The sequence below is a fragment of the Dendrobates tinctorius genome, unplaced genomic scaffold (genome assembly GCF_039654945.1).
Source record: "Dendrobates tinctorius isolate UK_male_01 unplaced genomic scaffold, ASM3965494v1 ptg000060l, whole genome shotgun sequence".
Lineage (NCBI taxonomy): Eukaryota > Metazoa > Chordata > Amphibia > Anura > Dendrobatidae > Dendrobates > Dendrobates tinctorius.
In genome coordinates, this window is record NW_027361728.1 from 20,044,032 (window position 1) to 20,061,518 (window position 17,487).

At 41.1% G+C, this 17,487-nt stretch overlaps 1 protein-coding gene across 11 annotated transcripts in view; it reads right to left on the reverse strand.

Moving 5' to 3' along the window:
• SOX2 (SRY-box transcription factor 2) overlaps positions 1-17,487 on the reverse strand; it is a 1,445,341-nt gene that overhangs the window by 18,681 nt on the left and 1,409,173 nt on the right. Inside the window, exon 1 of one of the 11 annotated variants that reach the window (XM_073578769.1) lies at positions 13,735-16,112. The exons of the other annotated variants lie outside the window; for them this stretch is intronic. Coding sequence (XP_073434870.1) covers positions 15,009-15,920 — 912 coding nt within the window. The 5' untranslated portion in view covers positions 15,921-16,112 and the 3' untranslated portion in view covers positions 13,735-15,008. Of the gene's footprint in view, positions 1-13,734; positions 16,113-17,487 lie in introns of those variants that run through there. 11 annotated transcript variants of the gene reach the window in all.

A 17,487-nucleotide genomic window follows, 5' to 3' on the forward strand; every position in this document is an offset into this window, starting at 1 on the left:
ACATACATACTACATATATACTACATGCATGCTACATACATACTGCATGCTACATGCATGCTACATACATACTACATACATACTACATGCTACATACATACCACATATATACTACATACATACAATACATTCATACAATACATACATAGACATACAGTACATATAACATAGAGTAACATACTTACCAATACTTGTCACATTGTTCCCCGAAGCCATTGTCTTTTCCGGAATAAATATTAACATAACAAACCACAAAAATACTCACCCACGATCCGAAGCAGTCCACGAGTGTGTCCCACGACGATCTTGGGTAGAGAACGGCAGCATCAGCAGTATGTATGTAGTATGTATGTGGTATGTATGTAGCATGTAGTATGTATGTAGCATGCATGTAGTATGTATGTAGCATGCATGTAGCATGCATGTAGCATGCATGTAGTATGTATGTAGTATGCATGTAGCATGCAGCATGTATGTAGCATGTATGTAGTATGTATGTAGTATATATGTAGTATGTATGTAGCATGTAGTATGTATGTAGCATGCATGTAGTATGTATGTAGTATTTTTTTTTTTTTTTTTTTTTTTTAACATTTAACACATTAGCCGGATGATGGGACTACTACTGTCCCATCATTGGCTAATGTGTCAATCACTGTCATGGTAGCAGGCATCGCCAGATGGGACTTGTAGTCCCATCGGACGATGCTTGCACAGACCCCCGGACATCAGCACAGCCCCCCGGCAGGCCGGTACAGACCCCCACAGGGTGCACAGACCACCGGCAGGCCGGCACAGCCCCCCGGCAGGCCGGTACAGACCCCCACAGGGTGCACAGACCACCGGCAGGCCGGCACAGCCCCCCGGCAGGCCGGTACAGACCCCCACAGGGTGCACAGACCACCGGCAGGCCGGCACAGCCCCCCGGCAGGCCGGTACAGACCCCGGGCAGTCCACACAGCCCCCCGGCAGGCCGGCACAGCCCCCCGGCAGGCCGGCAGAGACCCCCGGAAGGCCCGAAATGACGGCGCATCATGATGCGCACACACCGCGCATCATGATGACGTCAGGCTGTCAATCAACTGAACTTCCGATTCCGATGCCGAATTCCGATATTGAAAAAATATCGGAAGTCGGTATCGGAATTCCGATACAGCAAGTATCGGCCGATACCCGATACTTGCGGTATCGGAATGCTCAACACTACACACGACCTATCATTCATGAATCTGTGCTGGTTGTCAGTTATTATATTATTCTCGGCAATATTTTTCTGCAGGTCATCTCTTATAATGCCCTCAAAAATTTTGCACACTACTGAGGTCAGGCTTACTGGACAGTAATTACCTGGATCCACCATCTTACCTTTCTTATATATCGGTACCGCATAAGCCATCCTCCAATCCTGTAGCACCAACCCTGTTACAAGAGAGTCTAAGAAGATACCTCAGTCTGTCAATTACTGAGTTCAATTCCCACCGTATCCACGGATGAATGCCATCTGGGCCAGTGGTTTTGTTAATGTTTAATTTCCTCAGATGCAAGTGTACTTCTTGTGTTAGACTAATTATATCAGGTGGTGAACATTGATTTTTGCCTTGATGAATGATCCCTGGAATGGTTAGTTCATTGGTGAACATGGATGAAAAGTGCCAGTTTAATATCTCAGCCTTTTCTTTGTCCTCTATTATTATCTTGTTATTATCGACTTTTAAGGGGCATATACCATCTTTTTTTTCTTTTTGGCATTGATGTATTTGGAAAAAAAAAATTGGGATTTATTCCAATGTCACTTTGCCATCTTGATTTCTTTTTTACACTTCTTACTTAGATCTTTATACTCCTGAAATGCTATTTCTGTATTCTTGACCTTCAGGATTTTGAATGCCCTTTGTTTTAGTCTGTTCAAACTTTGAACTGTCTTATTTATACATAATGGTTTCTTTTTTTCCTGGACATTTTATTACCAGAGGGTATAAGTTTTCTACAGGATTCTAGTAGTATTTCCTTAAACATTCCCCATTTATGTTCAGTATCCCCAGTTACCATGACATGGTCCCAGTCTACCTGATTAAGCTCTTCCCTTAATATGTTGAAATCAGCTTTCCTAAAGTTCCAGGTTTTTGCATTTCCCCTTTTGAATGTTTGATTGAAAATTACTTGGAAACTTACCATATTATGGTCACTGTTTCCCAAATGCTCCCTGACCTGTAGATCTGAAATTGTATGTGGTCTATTTGACAGAACCAGATCCAGCAGATTACCTCCCCTGGTCGGTTCATCTACCAGCTGAGAAAGGTAATTGTCCTGAATTGTGGATAAGAACTTGCAGCTTTTAGCAGTAACAGAAGATTCTATGTCCCATTGAATGTCTGGATAGTTTAAATCCCCCATAATAAGAACCCTATTATTATTTGCTGCCTTTTTAATTTGCTGCAGCATTTCCTCCTCTACCTCTTCAGCGATATTAGGAGGCTTGTAGCAAACTCCAAATAGCAGCTTTTCATTATAGCCATCCCCATGTACATTTACCCATACTGACTCTAGATTGTCGCAGCTCCCCCGTCCCCAGCACTGGTCTTAAGTTAGATTTAATAAAAATATACACCCGTTTATGTTTTCTGTCTTTCCTGTCCTTTCAAAATGTAGTGTAACCCTCTATGTTTGTTGATGTAAGTGGACAAAAAAAAGTCAACTCAACTCAAGACTTTTTTTATAGAACGTACAGCAGGGGCAAACATAGAATTGATGCATCCTGTGCAGCCGAACAGGGAACCCAAGAGGTAATGGAACCACTTCCACCTCCAAAGCAGCACATAAAGGTTTGTATTATGTTGATACGTTGAACAATTGCACTGAATAGGGTCACCATATTGTTCTTGCACAGGTAGATCTCACCATGACTGATGTCAAGGTGTACGATCTACCATTAGAAACACAAACTAGATCCACATGAAAAGTGTGCCAGGAGGGAACCGTTCCTGCCTAAAAACAACAGGGCAAGAGTAGCCTAAGGTGAAAGGTACCAATGTGCTCTGGACACACAAATACAGAATTATGTGATGTGGCCACAGTCCCACCCAAAAGACAAGTTTGCTGGAAACCCAATGTGAAGCCTGGTGGTACTGTATGTAAGGATCTGGGGCAAGGTGTATGTGAGGATAAGTTTGTATGTTCTCCCCGTGTTTGCGTGGGTTTCCTCCGGTTTCCTCCCACATTCTAAAGACATACTATTAGGGAATTTAGATTGAGAGCCCCATCGGGGACAGTGATGATGATGTGTGCAAACTGTAAAGCGCTGCGGAATATGTTAGCGCTATATAAAATAAAGATTATTATTATTAAGGCAATCCAGGAGTTTGAAGATTTGCTGAGAATGGACATTGTAACATGACAATGATCTGACGCACACCAGTAAATCCACGAAAGAATGGCTAAAGTAATACAAGATAGTGAATTCTGGTGTGGTTATTCAAAGCCCATGTCTGAACTACATAGAAATGCTGAAGATGGGTGAGGGGTTAAAAAAGGGGATATGCATACAAAGGACCCTTCAGACACATTCATGGACCGCTGAAACTGGTAGACAGCTAGGGTAGGTTCACACGACCGACAAATCATTCAGTTTCATCCAGAAAAGTGAGATTATTTATTTCTCACTTGTCATCCTCGTGCAGTCCATATACAGTTTTTTTTTAACTCATCAGCTATTAATCATTTATAGGACCATTTACAGTTTCCTATCCTACAGAACTGCAATATATCCGTAAAAATCAGATGCCGTACTGTGGCTCCGTGTGGCACCTGATTTTTTTCTCGCACCCATAGACTTAAATGGGAGAGTCTCATCTGATTTTCAGAGGAAAAGTGTGAAGGCTACGACTTTTTTCAAATGCCGATTCGGTGAGTGAAAAAAAAATCACTCATCTGCAGTGTCTCACTGAATAAAGTTGGTCCGAGTGTGATCCGTTTTTTGACGGACAGCTCTCAGACTGAGAATACGGTTGTGTGCACGAGCCCTTGGACATATTTCAAGCCAGAATGCATTGACATGCTTTTTTCTCTTTTTTTTTTTTTGTCGTATGGAATAATGTAGATCGTGTTATGTATAGGGATAAAGTAAAAAAAAATTTTTTTTTTTCCGCAATATATTCCAAAATATTCCACAATGGGATGCTATGCTACAGTATGACTATACACAGGTACAGCATACACCAAAGCCTTTCAGAAATTCTCCTGTGCTGCACTGAAGGCTCTAACACTTTTGGGGGACAGTTATTACCATAGTGGACAATCCCATATATTGCAGTATTTCATTAGATTACTCTGAACTCAAAAGCAAATGGAATGTGATATATATATGTATGTATGCAGTATAAAGATGATTGATAGATAGATAGATAGATAGATAGATAGATAGATAGATAGATAGATAGATGTATTTTATTATTACAAAGTCAGTTTGTATACATGATTCTGCTGAAATAAAGATGAAATATTAATAAATCCAATAATAATAATAATAAGCATACATTACACCCGGTGTCCTTACTTTTCCGCATGCTGTAGCAGTTGTAGCAGTCAGTGCCAATCTCAATTACTTATACAGAATATTTCTAGGAGCAAATCTGCCCAATCCTCTCCCCCATTGACCGTCACTCTGACCCACTGCGATTCTGTCGCGTGTAGTCGCACCTATGTACAACGTTCCAGCCTCTGATAAAGTTGTGCAGTTGTTTTCTCTCCAATTTCCTGTAAATGGAATATAATCCATTTACAGTGAGGCAGAAAGCCTCTAAACACCACCAGAACAATAATGGCTGCCTGTCATTTTTTTCTGCAGTGAAATAGCAGAAGCCACTTGATGCCATTTGTACTCTGATAAAACTTTTCCGCTTACATGGGTTTTTATAAGCAGACAAGCAGGCAATCTTCGCAGTGCAATGCTCCAGCAGGTCCAATCTGCTGCCTGCAGGAAGGCCCAGGCTGCATGGAGGTGACAGTGACAAGGAGAAGTCTCTATTACCAGCACCAGCCATGGCCTGGGCTAATCCTGCCTGGGAAGATTGCCCTCACACTAGATGCAGCAGGTCCACTGATTACTGCTAATGATGATAAATCTGCCATTAACCAGATGAGCGATTCACCTATTAATCGCCCTAAATAATTGGCTGGTTGGGAGATATAATCTGCGAAGGGGTCAAATGTACAAAGTGATCATAAAAGCAGACATGTCTTAATAAGACCTACAGATGATTCGATTCCTTCTCTATGAAGAATGACAGAAATGCAAGTGACAAATGTTCATTAAAGGAGCCTTGCTGGTGCTGCTGTGGAGCCACTTTGTGAGCTGAGCCCTGTGGAAGAGGGTGAGTTGATGCCATGCTGGCTGGCAGTGTGTGGTCTATTGTGGAGAATGTGCTTTTTTGGCTGAACACACAGACCCCCTCCCTCCTGTCCCATCCCCCCAGCAGCACTGCACCTGCACTGGATAGCCCAGCTCCTGGCAGGCTCCAGAACAGACATCCCTGACAGCACTCAGTTCCTCCGATCCCATCCACTGACTATTGCTGAGCACAGATCCCACACTGACACATACTGGGGGATCAGCCCTGTCCTTGTTATGGCCGCATTATTCACGAATGGAGGATGTATAGGGGATTATTATTAACTACAACTGCTGAAAGTGAAAAGTCAGCCAGAGTCTCCAGGCTGAATAATGGGGGACACAGGTAGGCAGCAGCACTGCACCCCAAATAATGGAGAGAATGGAGAAGGCAAAGAGATCTGCTTCACTAATCAGCCAGTTTATAATTATAAATATATAATGTATTACAGTTCATAGATACATACATTTATACCATGCAGGGGGGATAGCTATATTTTTGTATATATAGGTAGATATATTTTTTTATAAGTGTGGACAATAATCATGTAAAAAAATATATCTGTATAGATGAATAAATAAGATAGATAGATAGATAGATAGATAGATAGATAGATAGATAGATAGATAGATATGCAAGAAAAAATGGAACAGCACAATACTTGAAAAAGCTCAGCACTAATGTTTGGGTGCAAGGCCCCCCAGGTGCAAAAGTCCAATACTTGCCCCAAGTATAAATAGAGTTTCAAAGATGAAGGCATCACTCAGGCTTAAAAAAGGCTCAGTATGAGCCGAATCGTTGCCCAGACATGTGGGTCTGAATATATCTTCCACGTTTTTCACCATTAAGAATATAGGGTGCTGCCTTCATCTTTGAAACGATAGATAGATTAGAAAGAATAGATAGATAGATAGATAGATAGATAGATAGATAGATAGATAGATAGATAGATAGATAGATAGATAGATAGATAGATAGATAGACAATATACAGATTGATGATTTTTTATTACATACATTCTTGGAATGCATTACATGTTAATGTATATATGTAGTATTTCTAATGAAGCGACTTTATAACAATGTCACCATGTTCTTTCTATCTATCCATGTGTCTATAGTAAGGTGTAGCCGAGCACAGCAGCTGGTCGCTGCATAGCTCAGTAATAACAATCCATGATGGGTTATTCCAGCCATGGCCCCTCTTTTCCTGTGCCATGTGGGATCAGGTTATGTCCATCCATGATGACTAATAGTGCGCTTAGGAATGTACATAGGAAGTGAGCCAGGGCCGGTGCAACGACCATTGGGGCCACAGATGTGATACCTGCTCCCTGACCCCAGGATCTGGCGGGGGACACCAAACCCTAAATACCACATATACATAGGAAACCCAGATTGGGTCACGTGCTCTTAATTCGTTGGCGACAATACAATAAAGCGACATCTCTCCCTGCGACAAGTTAGTGTCCACTGCTGGTGTCTGTGCCCGGCCAGAGACAAAGCTGAGCTGATCAGTCACTTCGTGCTATATATTATATATATTCAGTAGAGCTCTGCCTTTTTGTGGCTTGAGAGCCTCGACATGGGGAGAAAAGGGCTTTTTTTTAAGGCAGGATATATGTCTGCACATAGTGGGAGCCAGCCAGCACCTAAGACATACACTGCGAAGTATCGAGCTTCATGGACACAGAGAGATCAGCGAGCAAAGCACAACTTAATAGCAGTTATTACCTGGAAAGGGGCATTGTGATTGACTTCACTATTGGGAAGGGGTCTCAGGCAAAGCAGCTGATTCTGCTGCAGCAAATACAGATTTTATATACAGGTAACACAAACAGCCTGTTGCAAATGGAATAGTGTTATAGTGTTCCCTTTATTTTTTTGAGCAGTATATATATATATATATATATATATATATATCCATATGTTTATATATGCACAGGTAGATAGATACTCTCTGGAATAATAGGATAAATTATATATAAATGAGTATATATATATATATAAATATATATATATATATATATTAGTGTTAGAGTCAGATTGCAGCATTTCCATTTCTGCAATACTTTCTTACTTTCTCCACTAATTCTACCCAAAAGCTGGCGTGGTGACGTCACGGGGCTGCTTAGCATAAAGCAGGAGGATCAGCAGTCTGTCTGCTGCAGAATGATAAGAGTCTCCAGAGAAATTCGTTCATTCCTATAATACATTCATTATTTCTCTGTCTTCTACAATTCTGCAATTTGTAGGAGATTTAGGGGAAGAAAAAAAAGTCATCATTGCTGGAAGAACACAGGATCAAACCTAGAACAGAGTCCCAGACCAGGAGAGCGAGCGTGAACTGCGAACATTACAGGAAATTAGGAGAAATGTCGCAATTTATGCCAAATACCTGTGTAATTCCCCAAGATCACAGGGTTTTTAACTGGGTAGAAATTGTCGGCACACGGCTGTGATTTGAAAAACTCACATTATTATTATTATTATTAACCAGAAAGGCCATAAAAAAACGAAAATGACAAATATTAAAATAAATCCACATGATGCCCTTAAATTGCTAAAGAGAAAAAAAGAAGAAAAAAAAAAAAATATATATATATTTATATTTGTGCGTGTATATATATATATATATATATATATATATTTGGATTCCTGCAAGCTGATGGTACCCCAGGATAGACTGCACATCACCACTTGTCTCTTCCTTTTTTTTTGCACCAGTTTGACCATTTTTCTATACATGATGTTGGAATATTCTAGGCCGCTTTTGCAGAAATGTATTTCCCAGAAGTATATAGTTTATTCACAATACCTATAGACGCTAAAGGTTTTTTTTTAATAACCAAAAAACAACACAATAACAGAAAGGATTGTTTGTTGGATCTTCCTATCATAGATATGAGATACAGTACATGGAATAAAAAGTATTGCAATTTTCTATGTAAGTTTTTTTCTTCATAAGATTTCAAGGACACCAGGAACCCGATCCAGTTTTTTTTTTATTAAAAACTGATGCTACCTGTTAGATCAACTATACAAACAAATTCAAAATGAAAAAGCATGCAAAACAATGACAAGCTAAAACAAATATCCCTACAATAGGCGACGCTTCCCTACAGGGATGAATCCTCACCCCTATTTTGCAGAATGTGGGGTTTTTTTAGATTTAATTTAATAGCAATGCTAACTAATAATTTAATAGGATTTTTGTTTCCATAAAAAAAAACAAGCCTTTACAGAGGAGTCCTTACAATCTGTTTTATATGCTTAAATTTAGGGCTGGATGGTGACTTTGGTGGGTGATCAAGAACATGTGTGACCCTTTATATATCTTTGTAAAAACAATAGCCAAACTGCAGCCAGGGAGCATGAAAGTGCCAGGTAGCAATTGGTTGACACTGGGCTCTATAAAGTAAAGTTACACGTGACCTGCGACAGAAAATTGATCATCAGATGCGATGTCGCAATGCAACACTGCGATCTTCAGGACGCAGCACACATGTCGCTGTGCGGCCCCAATGTGTCGCATTACTGGACAACCGATGCACTGGGCAAGAAATGCCTAAGTTGGTCTCTCAGTACCCCATCAACATCAGTGTTCTACAAATCAATAATAATATTATTATTATTATTATTATTATTATTATTATTATTATTATTAATAATAAAAAAAGTTGTTGTTTTTTGTACAAAGCTGTTCTTTTCTCATATAGAGATAAAGATTATACATAAAAAAAGATGTAATAATATTAATCATAACATTAATAATAACCCCTACCCATAAAAATTGAGGACAAATTCACACAAGGAATGTCTCCATAAAGGAGAAATATTCTTTATGAATGACATCATTTCTGCGGAATGCCAATCCATTTCAGTGGACTCAGTTTAGTTTTGGGACCTCTTTAGTGGATATAGTTACCTTTTTGTTTGTTTGTTTTTTTTCTTCCGCTGATGTTTTATTTGCATTTTATATAACCAATGATTGCATTAAAAAATGTATTCCATTGTTAAGATAAATTGTTTTTTTCCCCATCATTGACACTGAAGCTAATGGAGAACATAATGCACAAAAAGGTGCAAAAAAAAAAAGCCATGACTTGTTTTGGATATAAAAACATCCTAGCAGGCGACTTTTTTAAACATGCGACAAAACAGCTTTTTTTTTTTAATGCAGTCATACTTTGCATCTTTTTCTTTCTGTATTTTGCACGACTGATCTGAAATGAAGCATTAGCTCTCTTCCTTCAATTCCCTCAGCTGATTTATTGTATCCCATAGAAATCAACAGAATTTGTCCTGTACTTTTTAATTAATAAAAAAGTGAACATTTATAGCATTTTCTGCATCAGTGTGGTTAAAAAAAAAGCAATAATAAAACTAAACAAACACATATTGTATTATTTTGCACAACTGATACAAGCTAAACTTTTGCAAAATGAGAGCACTTTGCAATAGCTTCTCAATCCCTATAAAAAAAAGAATCCAGGCAGTTTGCATCCAATAAAAATGAATGGAATACCTAAAAAAAAACTTTCCTACATTTTGTGACAAAAGAAGGCATAGAACACTAGTGGGAGCTCAGCTTTTCACAAATCCCAGTAGTTGCCTGCACAACCCTAAGTGTGGGAAACTGAAAGCAATGAGTGGGGCTCGTGACGTCACTGGCCCCAAGTCTGGATGCTTTTAGGATCAGAGTCTGCACTTATCTCCCCACCAGATCAAATCTTAGATGTTATAAGAAAAACATTAGATCAGGTGTTAAACTCAATTACCTTTCCACTTTGTAGTGGGTCTGTAACCAAAACTTTGCAGTTTCAATACAGATTCTTAAACACTTCTCCCTGCATCTTAATTGATTCTTTCCAATACAATTGCTAATAGGCTGTCCAATTGTCATTGGATTCTATATAAATGGTAATAACCCAGCATGCCATATCAATAAGGACACCGAGACTATGTATAGGGTCTGTCTGGTGCACACACATACATAAATACATGGCAGCCCACTAGAAACACTCAGAATGCAGAGAGCTGTTTATGTGCTCTCAGCCTTTACAAAGAGCAAAAAGGACCCCACAAACAGCCCTATTGTAGCCCTACAAGAATGGAGGCTTTCCCAGCTCAAAAGCTCCAACAATTTGGTCAAAACTGAACTCATTTACATTGCAGAATGGGAAATAGAAAGTGATCATAGTCCAGGGTGCTGACAGCTGGCTGAAGTTTAGGGTACTGATTTCTGGTTAAGAAAAAAAAAACAAATAATAATAATAAATCAGTTTGATCACCATTCCCTATGCGCAGCCCCACCTTAGGGCTTATTCACACTGTCAGTATTTGGTCAGTAATTTTCAGCAGTGTTTATATGCCAAAACCGTGATGGGAACAGATAGAGGAAAAACTGTCAAGGAAGGATTGACACCTGTCCTGTGTTTTGGATAGCATAGAAATACTGATACAATAATGATCAAAAATACTGATGTGTGTGAATAAAGCCTTATAGCCAGGACACATAGCACTAGGTCGGTTACTTCGAGATTCTAAAGCTGAACCAATATCTATTAATGGAAATGGAACGATTTCTAAAGTTCTATCTATACATTACCCATCTATGAATAGCATTTTTTTTATTTATTAACTCTGGCATCCCCTTCTCTCCAGTCAGCCCCATTTCTCTACATTACAACCTGTTTTTCTCTGAAATCTCCCCCGATCTCACAGTCTATAGCTGTGCAGGAACAAGCGGGATAAATAATTAATTGCACTGGTGGCCTCTGACCCCCTGACAGTCCAGTGGGGACGCGTTTGTAGTAATAAAGCCTGCGAGTGAGCCCTTGTCAAATATTCATTTAGCAGTTAATGTGAGCTGCGGTCCCCAGGGACTGGCTGCAGGAGCAGTGAGGCTGCCTTGCCAAGGATGCCTGCTAATCCACTGCCCTGTTCTACAAACTACTTTACCAGGCTGTTTAATGCAATCACATGGGAAACTTTAATCTCACCAGACAAGTCATCCAAACACTCTGGAAAGCCGAAGAGCCATTACCCCAAAGCAAGGATATGAGACCGAGGGGACATTAATCCTAGGCATATCATTATTATTGGCCATATTCATTGCTAACTGTATAGACCTTAATATATAGAAGACTGAAAGACAGTTCCAGAGGAGAGAGTGAATGAAGCAGGTGCAAAGTCTAAAGAGACATTGATAATTCTACTAGGTTTTATATCAGCACATCTCTATTTCATTGTTTGTTTTTACAAGCAAGTGGCTTCCATCGATGTCATCCAGGAGAAATTACCAAAAATACAACAGATCTTAGTGCAAAATTATTTATCCCACATTAGGAAACTGAACGAATATCAATAAAAAGAAGAGAGGAGGTAACTCCAAGGACATTACTATGAAGGAAATGTATCTAATAGCCAAGGATGCACTAATGGAAGATGCATGGAGGGAATGTAGGGATGGAGAGACCTTAGCCTAACCCAGGTATGAAGACCAGGGACAATTCTCTAGGAGACAATAAATAAAGTATCTAAGGATGGAGACTATTAACCCAGGATACATTTATTTAGCCAAAATATGAAGACCAGAAACAGTTATCCAAAACAGGCAATTGTGTAAAACCAGAGACAATTCTCTAACCAATGTGCAATTAAATCAGGTGTATTAGACACGAAAGGTACCATGTTAGATCACAGACATAAGAACCTACAAGGGACAAACATCACTCAATAAGTGAGGTGAGGAATATTAACTCCACCTAGCAGACCTTAATCTAAAATACGTAGAACTAAGGAAACATAGTAGGCCAGATATAACAAATAATCAGAGAGGGAACAATCAACCAAATATATGAGATACTCATGTAAGAAGACAGATCTCCAAGGCTAGGCACATTATTCTGATTGAGGAGACTTTATTCTAAATCAAATATAAAAGAAGAGAAATAACTCTGATCGACACTTCACCAAATCAGATCACTCCATCTATACTACACCAAACACGGATATATGGCGAGACAGAAGAGATTCTCTTTTAAGGGATATTACTCTGATTAAGGAGCCAAGACGGTAGAGTCAACTAGTAAGACATCCATCTAAATGCAGCAGAGAGAGAATAGGAAGAAATCAAAACCCGCTGCTGACGATCAGACACAGCAATAAAGGGAATGAATGTGAGCCACATATTCATGGCTCATTTATTTCTATATATCTGTCATCATTTTAACAGTGTGAACAGGATCCTGGAAGCCTTTTACGCCTGCGGCAGATATGGCCCTCTACAAGATCCCAATAGGTGATCAATACATGGAATCATATAAGATCAATGATGTCGGAATTGGGTCATTAACATTATATAAATATTGCATATCGCATTCACATATAAGAGAAAACCATACATATATCTATGTATATATATATATATATATATATATATATATATATAGACACACATCTATATCTATCTATCTATATATATATATATATATATATATATATATATATACTGCTGAAAAAAATAAAGAGGACACTAAACAATACATTGTATTGCTTGGTGTTCCCTTTATTTTTTTTTGAGCAGTATATATATATATATATATATATATATATATGGTATAGTATATGAAAAGTAGTGAGTATACCTTATATAAAGATATATATATACATATGTATCAACAGATATATAACGATAAAATAGTAATACATTAGTGCTGTAGTAGTTATATAGATAATATATACACATATATATTATATATAACGATACAGCAGTTACACATCAGTACTGTACTGTTTCTTTCTAGTCTGCAGTGATCACATCTCCCCCGGGCTATAAAATGTCTGCGCAATTCTGCAATCTGGAGACTAATAAGAGCTTCCATTAATGAGCCAATTAACGAATATCTAGACAGATCTAGAATCGAAAAAGACTTCGGAAATCTTAGAAATCTTACAAGATCCCCCACTATACGGCGGGGGCCTTGATGTTATCCCTCATTTTCAAATATTCCGTCGCCAATAAACCTTTCATTCTGAAACACAAGAGTGCTATAAGGGTGAATTCGTTGCTAATAATTCAATGAAGCGACATATCGATGCGCATTAACCGTGCTAAAGTTTCACAAAGCCAATTTAACCCCTTCCCTCCGAAAAAAAAACAAAAACGAATTTTACACGACCATCACCATTCATAAAAGAGTTCTGACATCTCGAGCCACTGTAATATATCGATTACTTGCTAGCCCTTTCTCTTTGAGAGGAAGCCCATAATCAATACCGCACATAGAAGTCTATGGCGCTGTACACACACGACATAACCGCGGCGTTAAGTAGCACTCTACCTCATCAGGGCTGGAGGACCTCTTCTGCATAGTGGGGCCGCGGAAACGCTTCTTTTTTAGGCTTGTGAGTAGCTGGAGATAATATCCAGTGTTGGAGCCCGCTGGCAATTTATAGAGACAGGATTAGAACAGCTGTAATAGGCGCAATGTGTTTGCAATACAGAGAAGTTTTGGAAAAGCTGAAGCTGACGGATGGATTACAGTGATCCACTTTATCACCAAATGTCACAGCAACATTTACCTTGCGTGGAGATAGATGTCCCATTATTCTGGCTCCCTGTCCTCCCCACTGATCACAGCTAAGACATTCACATTCATGAAACACTAACCAGCAGCTACTCTGCCGCCGGTCAATGTTCTTTCCACCTGGTCAATGTTACTAGATACAAAAAAAAAAGAAATCAAAGACTCATCGTTATTTCAGATTCCATATTTCAAAAAATTTATTTATCTCAAACTGCAGAATGGAGTAAAAACTTAAATTGGAAATGTCGCTGTAATAAGGGTGGGATTAGTTCATATAATTATATATATATATGTACAAGGACTGGGCTAACTTAGCCGAGTCTAGTTTTTGTTGTTTTTTTTTTCGTTTTTTTTTGTTTAAAATACATCTACTGAAAATGAGAGCCAAAAAAAACCAAAAAAACCTTAAAATATCAGCACAATAAATTTACAGAAATATTACAAACCATAAGAAAATATGTCAAACAGGGTGAAGACTTGGGAGAGGAGCCTGCTATAAATTAACAAGTCAATGAGTAGAAAAAAAAAGATAAGAAATACGAATCTTCCACTTTTGCTGTGCCCGTGATCGGGTGGTCGGGTCAGGGTCCTGGGGGTCTTATTTTTGTTTTTTATACAATTTATCTAAACGAATAAAATGTCCAGATTTGGGAAGGCAAAAAAATAAGAAGAAGAATAGTGTGTTCCCCTCCTGCCAAGCTGCCCTGACCTACAAGGGGGAAAGGATTGGCAAAGTCGCAGCTTATAAAGAGTGGGCATCGGTGCCACCTTCATCTGATAAATACTGTACAAAACGTCCTGGGAAGAATAAAACATTTCATCACTAGCTCTAAAGATTATTGGGATTTTTTTTGCCAACTCTCTGCCCCTCTCCTACCTAGAACTTTGTGTACTCTCCTTTTCTCTGCTTCTTTTACAAGTTCTTTTGTTTTTTTTAAACCCCCAATTATTTTTTTTTTTCCTCTGTACAAAAATAGTCCAAAAAAAAAAAAAAAGTCCAAACTGTCCTAGTAAAAGTTTGTGTCGGCTCACATGTGTGACAGGGGCAGCGTGCCGTTGATCGCCGTGCCCGGTACGGCCGCGCTCTGGTAGTGCTGCGCCATGTGCAGTCTGCTCGGGGCGGAGGGCTCGGGCACCTCGGCCCCAGGCAGGTACATGCTGATCATGTCCCGGAGGTCGCCCGCCTGGCACGGGGCCCGCGAGTGGGAGGAAGACGTGACCACGGGCGGGCTGGAGCTGGCCTCCGACTTGACCATGGAGCCCAGGGCCATGCCGGGGGCGCCCTGCTGGGAGTAGGACATGCTGTAGGTGGGGGAGCCGTTCATGTAGGACTGCGAGCCGCTCATGGAGTTGTACTGCAGCGCGCTGACGTCGTAGCGGTGCATGGGCTGCATGGGCGCCGCGCTGTGCGCGCCGAGGCCGGGGTGCTGCGGGTAGCCCAGCTGCTCCTGCATCATGCCGTAGCCGCCGTTGCTCCAGCCGTTCATGTGGGCATAGCCGTCCATCCTGGGGGTGACCCCGGCGCCCAGGCTGGCGCCCGCGCCCATGCTGCTGCCCCCCGGAGCCAGCAGGCCGCCGGGCAGGGTGTACTTGTCCTTCTTCAGCAGGGTCTTGGTTTTCCGCCGGGGCCGGTACTTGTAGTCGGGGTGCTCCTTCATGTGCAGCGCCCGCAGCCGCTTGGCCTCGTCGATGAAGGGTCTCTTCTCGGCCTCGGACAGCAGCTTCCACTCCGCCCCCAGCCGCTTGCTGATCTCCGAGTTGTGCATCTTGGGGTTCTCCTGCGCCATCTTCCGCCGCTGCCCGCGGGACCACACCATGAAGGCGTTCATGGGCCGCTTCACCCGGTCCGGGCTGTTCTTCTGGCTGTTGGCCGCGGAGTTGCCCCCTGACGCCTGCTGGGGGGCGGGGGGCTTCAGCTCGGTCTCCATCATGTTGTACATTCACGCGGCTGGGTGGCTGCCCTCTGGAGCCAGGGAGAGAGCGCTGCTGGGAGTAGTAGTGCCGCCGCTGCTGGTGCCTCCTGCTCTCACTGAGCCAGGACAGTAGTTTTCATCCTGCGCCTTTGACAAGTGCTGCGACTTTTTTGAAACAAGTTAATAGACAAGCGTCCATGTGACGGGGCTGTCAGGCATAAATGGCTTCCGGGCAGCCAATCACGGCGCGCCTACCTCTCTGGATTTGCATGAAAGAGGCGTGGTCACCAGCGGCCGACAGCGGCCTATTACACGGGCGGCCACGCCCACTCCTGTCTCCCAGCAGCAGCAACAGGTCACACACTCCTGTGGGAGAGGAAGTGGGGGGGGGGGACACGGAGCGGCTCCGAACTTCTGCCCACGGGAGCCCACTCCGTGTATCCGTCCACAGAGCTGCTGCCGGGACGGTCAGGTGGCTCCACACAGGCCTGCCCCCCCACTGCCCCCAGCAGAAAGACACAAAGCCCCTCTCCATGGCAACCGCTAAGAAAACACCAGTGGGGCTGAGAACGAAAACAACGAATCCAGGACAGGAGGGCGGCTGGGGGGCAAGGGGCTCCTCTGGGTCCGCACAGCCTGGAGCTGGGCCTGGGGGGCAGGAAGGCAGGAGACAGCCCGGGGCACCGCTCCCACCCAAATATTGGAGCCGGGGGGCTGACCACATACACAGTGGCCCAGGGGACGCCGAGACCTTGTCCTACCAACCATGGCTTGTAATATATATATACACTGCTCCAACAAACACACGGGGATGGTTACGTGTGCCCTTTATGTTCTGGAGCAGTGTATTTATCTCACGTGTGTATATATGTAAATATAGCGGCCCATTATCTGATAATTACACCAGAAAGGTTTATATATATCTAAATCTCCATTCTCCCACATCCTCTTATTGCCATATGTCATAGCTGTCTATTTATCTATTCAGCTATTTAGATAGAGAGATGACAGATATACAGAGATATATACATAGAGAGCGATAGAACAGATAGATGATAGATAGATATACAGAGATATATACATAGAGAGCGATAGAATAGATAGATATACAGAGATAGATACATAGAGAGCGATAGAACAGATAGATGATAGATAGATAGATAGATATACAGAGATATATACATAGAGAGCGATAGAACAGATAGATGATAGATAGATAGATATACAGAGATATATACATAGAGAGCGATAGAACAGATAGATGATAGATAGATAGATTGATAGATATACAGAGATAGATAAATACAGAGATATATACATAGAGAGCGATAGAACAGATAGATAGATGACAGATATACAGAGATATATACATAGAGAGCGATAGAACAGATAGATGATAGATAGATAGATAGATACATAGATGAATATATGGACAGATAGCTATGGCATATAGAAATGAATGGATAAATACATGGAGTTCTATCTATGACCGCTCTCTATAATATCTATTTATTTCTATGATAATAATTTGCATCTCTATAGCACCAATATATACTTAAGTACTTTGTAATTTAGATATATCTATTTCTTTCTC